We start from the raw sequence: 16,342 nt of genomic DNA, 5'->3' as shown, positions 1-16,342 counted from the left end.
AGAGAGAGAGAAAGAGAGAGAGGTATAGTCGGGAAGTATAGAAAAAGAAGAGATGGATGGATGTTGCGCGCGGATTCGCGCATGTCCAAGAGCAGTGAGTAGTAGTAGACGGTAGTTTAGGGTGACGGGTTGGGAGGAGGAGGAGGAGGAGGAGGAGGAGGAGATCGAGGAGAGATGAAGAGGGAGGGGTCTCTAAAGCCGACAGCATCTCTCTCTTTCTCGCGCGCGACGCAGTGTAGTCGACAGCATCCCGCGGGTGGTCTCGATCGAAGGGAGAGACAAGGCCCGGGAGAACCGACGATCTGTCGTCGTCTCTCTCTTTTTTCTCTCTTCCTTTTCTCTTTTCAACCTACACCACTTTTTATCCTATTACGATCTAATATATCTTTTATATCATCTCGCTTCTCCCTTATCTTTTTTCCCTTTCGTCCTTTCATATAACTTTTCTATCTCTTTTTCTCTCTACCTTTCTCTCTCTCTCTCTCTCTCTCTCTCTCTCTCTCTTTCTCTAATTCGCGAAAAATAAAGGAATGAAGAAATAATAATAATAATAATAATAATAATAATAAAAAGAAAGAAATATATAAATATAAGGGGAAAAAAAAAATTCATTCACCGGGCCAAGTGAAAGATATCGAAGTAGATCGTCGTACGAACACGATCTGTGACTCTTTATAAATAGAGAGAGAGAGAGAGAGAAGAACATAGATAGTGAATTGAATAGAAGAAGAAATAGAAGAGAAACGGACGGTAGCAGGAAAGGAAGAACGCGCGAGCGGAAGAGATTTGAGCGTGGCGGTTGTTCCGAGAATACGCGGAAGCGAGAAAGGAAAAGAAAAAGAGAAGGAGGAGAAAGAAGTGGAAGAGGAGGAGGAGGAGGAGGAGGTCTAGAAGGAGTAAAGAGGAGAGAAGAGGAAAGAGGAGGTATCAGTTAGTCTGCCGTCTCGTTCATCTCATCCAGTTCGGTTCACGTTCGTGTTCGGTCGCGTGCAAAAGAAGAGAGACATATATTTATATACACACACACACATACACACAGGTATATATATATATATATAAACGTACACACATACACACCCCACACACACATACATATATATAATTCTCTTTTTTTTTTTTTTCCTTTTCCACGCATTCGAATCCACGAAGACGCCCCTCCGAGACTCGCGTGGCTACCCTCCGCGACCGCACCTGTCTCGAACGAGCGCGCGCGCAAACTCGTAACACGCACGCATACACGTAGACACGGGATCTCTCTCACAAGACACTACACGACACAACATCACAACGTAGACGACAGCAACCAACGACGATTGAAGAGCAAAAGAAGAAGATAGATAAAGAGAGTGAAATAAAGAGAGCTAAAAGGAAAAAGAGTAACAGAGAGAAAGAGAGAGAGAGAGAGAGAGAGAGAGAGAAGAGACGACCAACATCTACCAACAGCAACAGAGACTACGAAGAATCTCTTCACGATGTCGCGTTGGGAGTCCGCGAAGTGTGTCGTTGCTATTTTAAAGTAGTACGTATGTATATTCCGAGACTCACGGAGGACGTACGATCCGTTTCGTTCGTCCTCGGTCAGAAATTCTTAGACGAGAGTGCTTCCTAGAGAGAAGAATTTAATAGAGCCAAGAGTTTTTAACGAGACAGCTACGGTACGTTGCTCCGCTTAATCCTTTACCCGCTATTACAGATTATTGCCGCTTACTCTTTCTGTTCCTTTTTTCTTTTCTTTTCTTTTTTCTGTTTTCTTTTTTTTTTTTCTTTCTTTTCTTTTCCATTTTATCACCTATAGTACTAATATGTCGCTGCTTACCGCTTGCGGAACTACTACGGTCCATCATCCATCGGCCACCCAACAGAGAAGCTGCTTTCGAGCACGCGCGAAACCTCCCGCCGAATCCCTGTGAAAGAGAGAGAGAGAGAGAGAGAGAGAGAGAGAGAGGGAAAGAGAAAGAGGGAGACAGTTAACCAATCGACCGATTTATTACACCTCTCCGTTCTAATGATCATCTATATTATATATGCTTAGTAAAATGTTTCTATTATTTCATTACTTTCTCTCATTTTTCCCGCCATTTTTTCTTCTTTGTTTTCTTTTCTTTTTTCATTCTTTCCACGACGAAAACATACACGTGAACCAATCAAATATCCTTTCCATAAAACTTGAAACGTAATTCGAAGATTTTTCTATCAAGAATTTTTTTAATTACTTCATCACGATCCAATCTTTATTACGAATTAACGTGGGATCTGATTTTTTCTTTTTTCCCTTTTTTTGATTTGTTCTCTCTCTCTCTCTCTCTCTCTCTCTCTCTCTCTCTCTTCGAACAGTCAGACGCAAAAGATATATTTTTTCGAAATCATTTATATGACTTTCAAATATGATTTACGTTTAAATACGTTATCGCTCGATAACGAGCGTCGATTAAGCAGGAGAAAAAGAATAGACGGGATTCTTCGTGCTCAACCGCTCCGTTATATTCACCACACAAGAGATTAAACAAAAGGGAGGAAAAAAAAAGAGGAAGGAGAGGGATAGAATGAGAGAGAAAGAGAGAGAGAGAGAGAGAGAGAGAGAGAGAGAAACTAGCAGAGCATAGGAGCGTATGCGGTTCGACGCATGCAAACACAATAGCAACGTGAGGCTTAGGAAAGCGTGTTCGTTGAGCATCAGTGAATCCGTCGCGGTGTTTCAAGTTTTATCATTCATATCGCGTGCCATTTGATGTGTCAACCTTTGTTTTTTTTACTCGATAAACGCAGCTTCTTCATTCTTCCGAGACTTTTACCGTTCGCGACCCGTCTCCGATTTCTACTTCTACTTCTTCCCTCTATTTTTCTTCTTCTATTTCTTCTTCTTCTTCTTCTTCTTCTTCTTATTCTTTCTTCGTGCTCTTTTTTTTATTTTTTTTTTTTTTTTTTTTTTTTTTTTCTATTTTTCTTATAATATTATCCGTTCGTCCTTTCTTTCAACCAGACGCGGATCATATGCGCGTCTATTAGATAGGTGTCATAGTTATAACGTAACGATAGAACATGTTACGGAACTTACATGGAAAGGATGTTCGTCGAAAGAAAAGTGTTTGATTTCGAAATCCACCTGGTTCTAATCGTCAAAGCGTATCGATGAGAAAGACGGTGGTATTTATATATATATATATATATACATATATATATATGTATATATATATATATATATCTATATAATACTCGCGTACAGGTATAGATACGGACACGCTTTAATTACACATTTTTCTTAACCGCTCCAAAAAGGCAACGACGTGTGATGCCAAAGGATAGCCAATAGAAGGAGAGAAGCTGCGTGCACGCGTTTAAAACGATATAGACGTGTTAGTAATAGTAGAATTAATAACTATAAGAAACGTGATTGTATAAACGATAACAATGACGATAATGATGACGATGACAATGACGATGACGAAGACGATCGAACGATAGATAGTGAATCTTCGTTTCCCACGTATATACACGCATATATACGTACACATACATACATGCGCTTGTTATTTCGTAAAAATCTCATTATTACAATTTCATTAGATCATTGTATACCATTCGGGAATAATATCGTCCCACGGAAAGCTTCTCTTTTTCCGGACTCTATTTTTCTATCACTGTCGTATCACCAGGACCCTGACGATCTCTCCGCAACAATATTTTAAAAGAGAGTATGCCAAGTACCACCAGGACGTTAAATATAGACCCTATATGTGCGCGTTACATTGTCTTTTGCCGTGTTACTTGTCACGGAGAGAAGTATCGACCCATCTCGAAATATAAAACGGGATATCGAGTGGCCCGAGGATAAGGCCATCATTCTCTTCTTCTTCTTCTTCTAATTCTTCTTCTTCTTCTTCTTCTTCTTCTTCTTCTTCTTCTTCTTCTTCTTCTTCTTCTTCTTCTTTTTCTTCTGTAGGGAACAACGAGAAAAAAAAATGATTTTTATTCTTTATTTTCTTATTTACTTTTTTTATTTTTTTTTAAACAAAATAAAAAACCACCAAGCTTATTTCTAAATAATTTTATATATATATATATGTATGTTTGTATTACGAATGATAGTCCAAAAACAAAAAAAAAAAAAAAAGGCAATGGAAGAAAAAAAAGAAAGAAAATATTCGACTAAATTGAAACTTGATTTGATTCAATTGGAATCAGCTAAAGACTCTTCAATCCTTTTTTTTCTTCAATCTGTAATGATGTCTCGTCTTCTCGAATTGCTTCCTTCAAACTCGACTACGACAAGCGTATGATAACTATCTTCCTTTGCTCTTTATCTTTATCTTTATCTTTATCTCTCTCTCTCTCTCTCTCTCTCTCTCTCTCTCTCTCTCTCTCTCTCTGCGTAATTTAATTAAGCCATCGAGCTCTCTTCAGGGACCACTCCCACTAATTGCGATCTTGCGATCTCACAGACGCGTCAAACGACGAGAGAGAAAGATACGCACACCCACACATCATTGTATATATATATATATATATATATATATATATATATATATATATATATATATATGTATATATAATGAATAAAAAAAAAGAAATCCTTGCTTTAAACAAAATCGATTATTTTCGTCGATATACATCCGTCCATTTATTTTCTATTTCGAGAATTTACCCTTCGACCTTTAATCGTGGTCTTTTTTTTTTTTGTTTTACCACGCAACGCGTAAAAATTCAACCGTAAATGATGAAAACTGATTTATCGAACGAAACGTTTTCCGTACACGAGAAGTTTTACGAATCGTAATATTTAATTCGATTCGTTTAAGTGTTCAACGTTATATCCCTTTTCTACGTGTTTTTTTGTGTCGTTAGTGCGAGTAAATGATATATATATATATATATATATATATTTTTTTTTACGACATACGAAGAAAAATGATAAAATTAGTGAAATCAATTGGATACGTTATATTACAACATGAAATACGTATGTACTTGCTTACATATAAGACTTTAATCGCCGCTCGACAATGTTTACTTACATTACGATAAGACAGTTGGATAAGAGAACGGCTATGGACATTGTAAAAAGATAATCTTCGATCTTGTCGACAAAACGGTAAAGACGGAGACAGAGAGACAGACAGAAAAACAGAGAGAGAAAGATATATATATTACGTTGTAAATAAAGAAAAAAAAAATCTAAAGGAGTGAAGTTTATACGAGTCTAATGAAATCATCGTGCAATAGTGTTGTTGTGTTACATACGCGCACACACACACACACACATATACACACACATATATATATATATATTTGTTGTGTTGGAAAAATAGTGAGACATAATAATGTATGAGATCGAGAGCGCGTGCGCGTTGACGTGCGTGTTGGCGCACGTCAAACAAGATCACGCTACGAGATAATTACGACGACAAGTCGTCCCTGTGGATGAATGAACGTGACCCGTACATTTTTTTCTACTCGACGTGGAGAAGAAGAAGGCAAAAGAAGAGAAGAAGAAGAAGCAGAAGAAGAAGACGAAGAAGAAGAAAAGGAGAAGGAGAAGGAAGAAGCATTAGCAACGGTAGCGACGACGAAGGGTGGGAAAGAAGAAAAAGAAGGGGAAGGAGATGGAAGAAGAGAAACGTTACGCGTCTTTGTAAGAGAGAAAAAGAAGAAGAAAAAAAAAGAAAAAGAAGAGAAGGAGGAGGAGGAAGAAGAAGAGAATAGCGGTTTTCATAGCGCAGATTTATTCGCAACGTGCCAACTGTACACCTTCGTGATATAAGGCGAGCGCCAACTACTGCTACTACTTTTGAATAAATACACGCTTAAACACAACAAACAAAAAATCCAGACACACACACAAAATCAAAACAAAAGAGGACCATTCGAGATCATCTCTTAGAAGGAAGTAGAAATAAAAGAAGAAAAGAAAAGAAGAGATTATCGATGTGTAAACGTCGACATTTTTTTTCGTATGCGATCAATTATATCCTAATATTTTGATTTTATCGTGTATCATTCTTGTGTGTTAATGAAAATTCGATGATTATAATGGAAAGGAAAAGTATCGAAGCACGGCCAAAGATCGAAATCGTACGTGTCTCATCCATCGAACGGCGAAACTTTCGCCCATTGGATGGGGTGCAATTACGTGCTGCTTATAGTCACGTCAGAGTTGGAATTTATTGCCCGGAATCGGAAACAACGAAACCCGTCGTTTGCGACACCAAACCACCGATCGAATACACGAGGAAATTTAAAAAGTAAGTCGCAAGTGTTTTTCTTTTTTCTTTCTCTCTCTCTCTCTCTCTCTCTCTCGCTCTTCCTTTTTGTTTTATTTTTCTTTTATTGTTCATTTTTTGTTTTGTTTTTTTCTGTTTTTATCTCGTCGCTGCACGTCGATATTCACGTCCCTTAATGTTCTTAGTCCCACGAATATCGCGAATTCCTAAAAAGGGAATTCAGGTCGAATTAGCGCAAAGCGCGCTGAGTATGCCGCATGCGTCGTAAAGTTTCGCCCATTAATATGATCGAATTAAACTCTCGGCCATCATACAATAAAGTCTTATGTTTATTATTTCGAAAGCGTCTAATTAGAATTACAAATTCCGACACGGTAAAATTTCTTGGTCTTTCATTACGGAAATTTTATGCATTGTAATAGTGCATGTAAGAGTTGTGCGTAAACCGTGCCGATAATTGAATAGTTTTAATTCTTCTTTTTCTTCTTCTACTTCTTATTTTTTTTCCCCCCTTCTTTTTATGCAACAATTAAAAATTCTCTTTTAATTTTTTCCATTTACTTAATATCGATAGGGAATTTTTTTTTTAAATTCACGAAGTTGGGATTGCGATAAAAAAAAAAAAAAGGAGAATAGGAAAAGGAAAAGAAAAAGAAAGAAAGAATGAATTAAACAAACAAACAAACAAACGGGAAAAGAATTAATTTTATTTATTACACGATTTAGAGGCATTGCCTTTAATTTGCCTTTGCTTTTTAAATCGAACGTTAAAATGTTTTACGCAATCGATATGCCCACTTGATATTTTTTTTTTTTTTTTTTTTTTTTTTCTTTTCTTTTTCATGACCTTTTAAGAACGGATAGATACAAAGGAATTCATTATCACGTGCTGCAATGTAATGGAATGTCATTGCATGTCGCAACGTAAACCTTTACTCAAACTCGACTGTACGATGAATCTTTTATTTTATTTCACATTCTTTCTAAAAAAAAAAAAAAAAGAAAAAAAAAAAAAAGAAAAAAAAACAAGGAAAAAAAAAAAAAGAAAAGAAGCATTTCATTCTTTTTTAATATTCATAAGACAATTAGTATCACGAATATTATTCTCGTTTATTGAAAGTATTCTTTTAACACAATCCAAAGATAAAAAAAAAAAGAAAAGTATCTTTAATCGCACGACGGGGTGTAACGTACGACGAAGTGAATGAAAAAAAAAAAAAAAAAAAAAAAAAAAAAGGAATAAAAATAAAAATAAGAAGTGGAAATAAAATATTCGAACGTGAGATTTTTCATTCGGTCGTCGAAGTTTCAGTTTTTGCCAGTCGGACGAGCGGAACGAATGAAAGTCGACCTACATAGATTCTAGGAAAAGCTGTTCACGGTTCCGTCAGAATATCTGCAAAAAAAAAAAATATATATATATATGTATATATATATTTGGTGCACGTGGCGTTGCTATGGTTGAGAGGAGTACCGCGATACAAGAGAAGTACACAGAATTTCGAGACGCGTCGTGTTGGGGTAGGTCGGTACTTTCGTGAATGAATGCCGAAATAAGCGATCGAAGTGACTGTCTGGTCTCGGCTCAACCAGACTGTAACGTCCCCTAAAAAATTTCTTTCCCTTTCTCTCTCTTTCTCTTTCTTAAAATATTTCAAAATAAATTTACGAATTATCTTTGGACATATAAAAGAAAATGAACACGCGTGATTTGATTCTTCTTCTTATTATTATTATTATTATTATTTTTTTTTTTTTATTATTATCTTAAAAATTAATTAACAGAATATTTGATAAAAAAAGAAAGAAAAACAAGAAAAAAAAAAACAAGCGAGAAAAAAAGATCGTTTTCAACATATTATATATATATATTATACAACTCGTTATTTTCCCTTTTATAGAAATTTGGGACCAGTATCGAGACTGCTGAGACGTCGTCATCATGCGACATGCCTTGCAACCAAATCCTGTGATAACATTTATACCGTGAATAGAAATAGTAATTCATTGGACTGGAGATTAGGACAAAGTGGAAATGAGCAAGGTTTGATGTTTTCTCTGTGAAAAAAAAAAAAGAAAAGAAAAGAAAAAAAAAAAAATAAAATAAAAAAGAAATAAAGTTTCATTATTTCCTATTGGAAAAAGTTTACGAAAGTAGAATACAATTATATCGATTTAACACTTTGTTCCCTTTTAGGGCTACAATCTCGACAAAGCAGTAGCTTAGACTGGAGAGTCGGAAGATCCGTCACTTTTGGTTCCAACAAGCTCCATTGGCGAAATGCCACTCGTAGTGCTGAACAACTTTCTGCCAATACTCCGATCGGTTCTGATCATATTCAAACGCCAAGTACCAAGTAGGTCGATTCTTACTTTTTTTTTTTTCTTTTTTTTTTTTTTTTTTTTTTTAGTATTTATATATATATATATATACATGTACATTCGGTTCGATATGTAATACGTATAGCTAAGTATCAATATAACTTACCAAGACGATATCATGTCACCTCTTCCATCTAGATGGAGGATCAAAAATATTTATTTATTTATTTATTTATTTTCTTTTTACTTTTTTTCTTTTCTTTTTTTTTTGTTTTAGATCTAAACTCGTATCGCTACTTAGACGACTCTCACCTCGTTTATCACGACCCGGAAGCAAAGGATCCTTGCAATCATCACCGACTATCTGTCCATGGGTCCAAGTAGAATATTCGACGGAATCGATCGATGCCACCAAACGAGAGGAGTCCCAAGAGAGTGACTTGAGTTTTCAACAGGAATTACAATTGAACGAGCTGAGAAAACGAATGGCAGGAATCGCTTCTACTTCTCAGGTAGTATTACTCCGTACATCAACGTCGATCATATACGTATCACGAGAATAGTATACTATAGAAATCAATGATCTTTGAAAATTATTATTATAATGGTTATAATGATGACGATGATAATGATGATTATAATAATAATAATAATTATAATTATTATTATTATTATTATTATAATTTATTATCATTATTACGGTCATATAAAAGAATTTTCGTAATAATAACGATCGATCGATCTTAAATTAGTAATAATAACGTTGACGTCACTTAAGGCGGACTCCTCTTAGACGAGAAGAAGTCATACGGAACGAAACGTTGTCGAGGGCGTGCCCGTTAACGATTTCCGGTTTTGTTCGTTTAATAAAATAAGATGAAAGATTATGCAAGTAGAAAATATCCATAGACGTTTTATTATTATCCGTTGATCAGTCCTCTCGGATCTTTTAAAATATTCTTCGAGAATTTCTTTTATTTATTCTTTTCTTTCTTTCTTTCTTTCTTTCTTTCTTTCTTTCTTTCGTTTCTGATCGCTCTGACAGACTCTTTTGCAATTGTAATATTTTGTTTTTCTTTTTTCTTTTTTTTTCTTTTTTTTTTTTTTTTTTTTTTGTACCTATCAGGTCATTACGAAATCTACGAACGATAACGAAGATCAAATCGTGCCACATCATCATCCGACCTTTCAAGTCCAGGAATCCAACAACATCGATCGTAACGACTGCATCCATACAGCGTAAGCTTTTTCTTTTTCTTTTTCTTTTACTTTTTCTCCTTTCTCACACACCCACCCACCCATCCATCCATTCATTCATACCTTTCGAAGTACCGAATTTATTTCGGATCTTGTAATTTTTTTAATATCAGATTAATCGACGTATGTCGTATGAGAATAAACCTATCGTATGACGTACGTACAATATCATGCACAATCCTTCCTTGATTTTGTTTCCTTATATAGAAATGATTCGTAATTATAAAACTTTAGAACAATTGAAATTATTACGTTTCTTTTTTTTCGCTCTCTCTCTCTCTCTCTCTCCCTCTTTTTGTTTTCTTTTTTTCCTCCCATTTTTCGTAACAAGAGTAACGATTTAATCGTTTATTCTTCTTATCTATTTCTTTTTCCTTGTTTCTTTTTTTTTTCTCTTCCTTTTGTTTTACTTACAACTCATTCCACATTTCTTTTTTTTTTTATTTTTTTTTTTTTTTTTTTTTTATCTCAAAGTATAAAAGAAGAAAAGTTTCAATAATATAAACATTTTAATAGTCTCATCTTAACGTTTGCATTAACCGATAGAAAGTTAATTAATGCCTGATAATTGTTAATTAACAATGTCATATATAATGTACGAAACTTTTCTTTCTTACATCCACACGCACACACACATACAAGCAGCACATACAAGCAGCACATACAAGCAGCACATACATCACGCTCTGCATCTTTCCATTCACATTATGCATGATCTCTCTATCCGAAATAAAAACCTTCACCACTTTGTATATCTTAATCTCTATTAGATTATGTATATGCTGCACTTAATAAATAATTGCGAATGTTTCCTTCTGCATTGTGATCTTAATTTTCACACCTTAGATGTGTTAGCTAAATAATAACTCGCGTCGTATGAAATATTATCACGTTTGTATGATTGAATTGTCAAAGTAAAGAAAATAATTAAAACACGAGGTACAATAATTCTTATGAGAGAAGAAAAAAAAAGAAAAAAAGAAGAAGGAAAGAGAGAGAGAAAAAAGAAAAAAAAGGAAAATAAAAGAAAAAGAAAAAAACGTAAAAGGAAATATTTTATGCCCATAAATACTGATAATTTTATTAATACAAATACTATATTACAATTCTTTCGCAAGATAAATATTTCTTTCGATGAATCAAGTTAATAATCTTCCCGAAAAGTTATTTTTCATCTCCTCGATTAAATTTCATTCACTGTACAATCAATATATATTTCCTTTCAAAATAAAAACAAATTTCTTTTACTTGAACGACGCATCGAATGTACAATGGCCGCCAAAAAAGATTTTGAGGATGGGTTTTCACCATGAATAATACTACTCGCAATACGTACATACTAAATTGTAGAAATAACCTTTGCAATATTGATTGATATATTTGTGAACACGACTGACACTCAAAGTTTTATAAATGAGACACAGATGATTATCTTTCGGTGGTATATGAATCAATGAACCTTCTTTTTCATTTGGGTGAACATAATCTATCGTTTGTTCTTGTGATAAATTAGCGGTATGAAATTGAACGATAACATCAAGAGTACCTTCTTCATCTTCTTCTTCTTCATCTTCATCTTCTTCCTCCTCTTCTTCCATCATTTCATTTTGTGATTCCATATCGTAATCAGAGGGATCCGAAAGGTAATCACCAATGTCAGATACTTCATCAGAATCACTTCTATCAAGTATATCATAAAAACTAGAAGGTGAATTTTCTAATCCAGATGACGAAGTTTGCGATTCTACGTTCTTTGGTCTAACTTTCTTATACTTTTTCTTTTTTAACTTTGGCACTTCTTCTTCTTCAATGTCCTCATATTCTTTATCGCTGAAAAGTGTGCTACAATATCTACACGTGGTACCTATTATTTTATTGCTACAACTACATCTTGTAGATTGGGAATCCTCGCTACTCTTAGAAGATTCCAAATTTTCTGATTTATATGCCTCTTTTTTAGAGCTATCTGTACTCTTTTTACTTTTACTATCGGATCGCTTAGACTTAGAATCTTTATTAGTTTTACATGATTTAGTAATAAATTGTTTAGATGTAGAATCTTTGTTATTTTTAGAAGATTTATTGTCATTATTGAATTCCATGGATATGGAATTTTTGCTTTTAAAAGAATTTTTATTATCACTAGTAGATTGTATAGAACATTTGCTGTCAGTACTGGTGAAAGATTCCATTAGTTCTTTTTCCTTAATGTCTTTTCCATCCAATGATTTTTTACTTTTATTTTTTGTATCGGACACTTTCTCCTCCATTTGATTTTCCTCTTCGTTACTTTTGTTTTTCAATCTGTCAGTAATCAATGTGTAACTACCTTGCGACCATCTTTGCAATTCCATAGTCATTTTTGGTTTCATATCTGGTTTCATCGATACAAGATCTAATTCTGTATAATTTCTGAGAAGTCTAAATATAATCTTAGACTTAAATATATCACAGAAACTTTTCAATAATGCTGGCAAAGTATTCTCGTCAGCTACCTCATAATTTCTTACATCAGCAGGACCAACTTTTTCCCAAGAAATACTTTCAGAGGTGATCTCTGCTGAAAGTTTATTATATACATCTTCTATGAAAAAACTGGAAAGAAATGCATAAGATTCTACTTCAACTTCCTTCTGAATATCGTCAATCATTTTGGATTCAAGATAGCAACCCCTAACCCATGACTCTAATTTTATTTCCATATCCATTGGTTCAGTATATTTACAAAATAAAATAGGTCTTGGCAGTCTATTACTCTGTCTTAACGAACCTTCGAACCAACCATTGAGCGACCAACGAGTTCTCTCAGTGGAAATCACCTCTGAGACTTGATGAAAAGATGTATCCATAACTTCAAAAAATACTAGCGAATTATATTCTGGTATCAAGGACCGTACTACGTTTTGAGGCAATCCATCTTCATCGGTATCAAATAAATCCAAGGTTCCTCCGTCCTCTGCAATCCAATTTTTTGAAAGATATAATATATATGCAATTCTTCTTTCACCCATATTATCGTCATGGCAAAGCAAGTAATCTGTATTACAGTAACACGAGCTCGACATTGAGATTTTGTTGTTCAAAGGAATTCTTGTAACTCGTTCCATCCACATGGCAATCTCGATCTGAAAAGCTGCGTATAAAAGTTGTACATTTGGTTTATCCACAAATTCAAGGTCATCTGATTGTTCAAACTGATACAGGTCGAGAATATTTCTTCGATATTTGACATCTAATAATTCATTTTTTAGTTCATTTATAAAATCCTCGTTAGCAAGAAAATTTGATATTTTACAAACCCTAAAAGGTGTTGATATAACTTCAAGATTATTGTTCTTAATCTCGTTATGGCAGCTCCAATTTTTGCTAACTAATTCCTCAAATTCTTCATTATAAATATGATCCGATATAATGCGATGCCTCAGTCTTTTCTTCATAGGTTCTTCATCCAATATATTTTTATTCGACATGATTAGATAATGACCTTCTTCATTCAAATTGAAAAATTTCCAGTTAGTTCCCTTTGTAAAAAGTACTAACTATTTTCTGTTCACGCATTACCTTCAAAACAATCTGGCAGTATTTAATTTTCTCACGCAGTATAATAGATGTTAAGAAATTTTTTAAAGGATTTAAAAGTATCGTTAAAATTCAAACTATATCACATTTCTTATACACAATAATACTTTTTAATAATCCTATGTATATATACATATATATATATATATATATATTTATATACACATAACATACATACACACACATATATATATATATATATTTTTTTTTTCTTTTTTTTTTTTCTATTGTTTTGCACTAGCTCATTCCTCACACATAATATAACACACGTAAATTCGTATAAATCCGTTCACGTTATTGCGATTTACAATTACACTTACATATACATTTCTTTATATCTAATTCTCACCGATTAATCATCAAGTAGAGAAAAATAACGCATAATCTCACGAAAATGATATTTCGTAATTTCGTAGTTGTAAAATCTTACTGTAGGGATACGGGAGAATTGTTTTTTCGATGGATTCGGTCCACGTGGTCGTCCAACTCACATGCGTCTTCTGGAAAGAAAAGGGGGAAAAAAAAAAAAAAAAAAGAAAAAAAAATAGGGGAAAAAAAAAAAAGAAAAAAGATCGATCATAAAGCTCATTAAAATATTAAACGATTAACGAGAATTCGTTTGATAAATGATTATCTAAGAGTTAGAATCTTTAAATAATACGAATATGTACGTATATTCGATGATATTACCTATTAGAAAGCGTATCCAAATTTAGAGAGAGAGTACCAGATTCGTCCTCACGTATCACACAGTCTTCTTCTAACGAATGTGACTCGTCGGTATCGTCGTAGTTGAAAACATTAACCTGATCGAAGAGAGAGAGAGAGAGATATAGAGAGAGAGACAGGGATGTATACTCGAATACTCGGCACCCACTTCCAATTCGCTTTTTCACTGTTCCACGGTTTACATTTGCTCAAGTATAAATTCGAAAAGTGCGCCGTATTATTCATGGCGACGATTTGATACGATCTTCGACCGCTTGGCGACACTGTCGGCGGCGCTTTGGTGCCAAGATGGCGGCAGCGTTACGCGTTTGACGTTACGCCGTTGATCCGCATGGAAATTCGGGGCACACCCTCGCCGCTAAATTCTACAAAGTGAGACGTCGTCGCGCGCGACCAACTTTGATATCGTGAAATCGAACGTTAGAGAAGATTAAGCCAAAGGCCAAAAAGCTGGAGACCGGAAAGCAAATCTCGCACGCATACGTGAGTAAAAACTGAGCTATGTAATAACTTCTTCTAAACGCGACACCATCGCACGATAGAAAGAGAGAGAGAGAGAGAGAGAGAGAAAATGATACATGCACGCATGGATTTAGCATATACGTAAGGTTAAACTTCCCATAAAAATAAATTCTTTTTATTTCAATCATCGAACGATATATTCTCTTCTTTTTTTCATCAATCATCCTTTACGACGTTCATACAAATCTTTCCTTTCCGTCTTTCGTACGAACGATTATTTACGATCGATCATTTTTCTTCGAAAAATATATCACTCGTAAGACAACGAGATAATAGATTTCTTTAAACCCAAAACCTATTTCTAATTCTCTCTCTCTCTCTCTTTCTCTCTTTCTCTATCTACATATATCTGACTATCTCTTTCTCTTTCCTTCTCTGATCCTTTTTACATTTCTTTCATATCATCCATCTTTCTCTCGTTCTTTCGACGATATACGACATTTTCTAAGGACATCATCGATAATAGTTTAAAGTAATGTAAATTCACGTAAGGCATATCATACGTTTCATAAATACGTACATACGTATTTACGTGTATGTATATGTGTGTCCAAGTTCATCGATGAAATGCGAAAAACGTTAGCTTTTTCTCGCTTCGAGTCGATCGAAAGCCGGCTCGTACAGATATGTATATATATATATATATATACACACACACACACACACACACACATACATATACAGACATATGCGGCGCGCGCCTTTCGGCATTATAAGTCTTGACCTTGAATGGAACTTTCCTCCCAAAAGCATATATTCCTTTCGTATTTTAAAAATATTTTCATTTAGTCGACCAGTTACATCATCGATTTTACGACCTAATGACCTACGTCTTCTATCTTTTTTTATTTACTTATATTTGTAGGTATTATATGTACTATAATGGATTCTCAAGCTAATAATCTAATTGTAATTCAATCGATCTTTATAAAATTCAACGTTCGAACGATTAGGCCATTTTCTGTATAAGTTATTGTATTAAAAGAGAGAGAGAGAGAGAGAGAGAGAGAGAGAGAGAGAGAGAGAGAAATAATCTACTTGAATTCAATCGTTCGATCGATTTTCTTTTAAATAGCAAATTCAAAGTACTTGCGTGTTTATATAAAAACAAAAAAAGAAAAAAAAAAAAGAAAAACAAATAATAAAGAAAAGAAAAGATTTTAAACATTCAATGGACTCGTCGTATCTCGAAGTTATTATTTATTTAATTACTTTGCTTCGTTTGAAGAAACATTTTTAGTTATTACAAAAAAATTAATAAAAAAAAAAAAAAAAAAAAAAAAAAAAAAAAAAACAAACGGAAGAAAAATTATTTGATTATTTACTGTGTGTGTGTTACTTTTAATTTAAAAAAAAAAAAATATATATATATATATATATAAAGCAATGCGGTTTGTCAGTCATGTTTTCGTTACATCGATTTAATTAATCATCGAATAAAATAAACGATAATGATCTTTATTTTTGGAAGTGAAGAAATTAATCGTCAACCGTTATTCTGATTGATTTAATGTAAATATTTTAATTCCGTAATGTAATTGGAATGCACAGATAAAAGAAAAGAAAAAAAAATAAATAAATAAAGAAAAAAATAAAAAAAAAAAGAAAAAGAAAAAGTGCACATCGCGTTTCTCGAATCTCCGATATCAACGACGTCGTCTCTCTCGGAACGTCGCTTTTCCTGCTCGCTTTCACCTACACGTACAGGAAGAACA

General features: G+C 33.9%; 2 protein-coding genes across 18 annotated transcripts in view; one reads left to right on the top strand and one right to left on the bottom strand.

Moving 5' to 3' along the window:
• Window positions 1–152: 152 nt before the first annotated feature.
• LOC124956851 overlaps window positions 153–16,342 on the top strand; it is a 72,392-nt gene continuing 56,202 nt past the window's right edge. For 3 of the 14 annotated variants that reach the window (XM_047513255.1, XM_047513272.1, XM_047513281.1), the window contains exons 1-7: window positions 154–1,039; window positions 1,150–1,655; window positions 4,902–6,239; window positions 8,120–8,262; window positions 8,416–8,575; window positions 8,818–9,052; window positions 9,667–9,779. In XM_047513255.1, the coding sequence (XP_047369211.1) occupies window positions 6,019–6,239; window positions 8,120–8,262; window positions 8,416–8,575; window positions 8,818–9,052; window positions 9,667–9,779 (872 nt within the window). In that variant the 5' untranslated portion in view covers window positions 154–1,039; window positions 1,150–1,655; window positions 4,902–6,018. Of the gene's footprint in view, window positions 1,040–1,149; window positions 1,656–4,842; window positions 6,240–8,119; window positions 8,263–8,415; window positions 8,576–8,817; window positions 9,053–9,666; window positions 9,780–16,342 lie in introns of all 14 variants that reach the window. The other 11 variants (XM_047513249.1, XM_047513265.1, XM_047513239.1 and 8 more) reach the window with 10 other exon arrangements.
• Window positions 9,606–14,614, bottom strand: LOC124956907 (prolyl 3-hydroxylase OGFOD1). 4 transcript variants are annotated; one of them, XM_047513309.1, is made up of 3 exons: window positions 14,254–14,614; window positions 14,067–14,182; window positions 9,606–13,876 (listed from the first exon to the last, which is right to left on the bottom strand). In XM_047513309.1, the coding sequence occupies exon 3, from the start codon at window positions 13,265–13,267 to the stop codon at window positions 11,117–11,119; it is 2,151 nt and encodes a 716-aa protein (XP_047369265.1). In that variant the 5' UTR covers window positions 13,268–13,876; window positions 14,067–14,182; window positions 14,254–14,614; the 3' UTR covers window positions 9,606–11,116. The 4 variants fall into 4 exon arrangements, with proteins under 4 accessions (XP_047369265.1, XP_047369284.1, XP_047369275.1 ...); XM_047513328.1 differs by having other exon boundaries at window positions 9,606–13,873; XM_047513319.1 differs by having other exon boundaries at window positions 14,067–14,614.

The sequence above is a fragment of the Vespa velutina genome, chromosome 1 (genome assembly GCF_912470025.1).
Source record: "Vespa velutina chromosome 1, iVesVel2.1, whole genome shotgun sequence".
Lineage (NCBI taxonomy): Eukaryota > Metazoa > Arthropoda > Insecta > Hymenoptera > Vespidae > Vespa > Vespa velutina.
This window is presented reverse-complemented; position numbering and strand designations above follow the sequence as displayed.

Bases quoted from the DNA above. Each gene is read 5' to 3' on its own strand.
- LOC124956907 (XM_047513319.1), bottom strand. From the start codon at position 13,267: ATGTCGAATAAAAATATATTGGATGAAGAACCTATGAAGAAAAGACTG.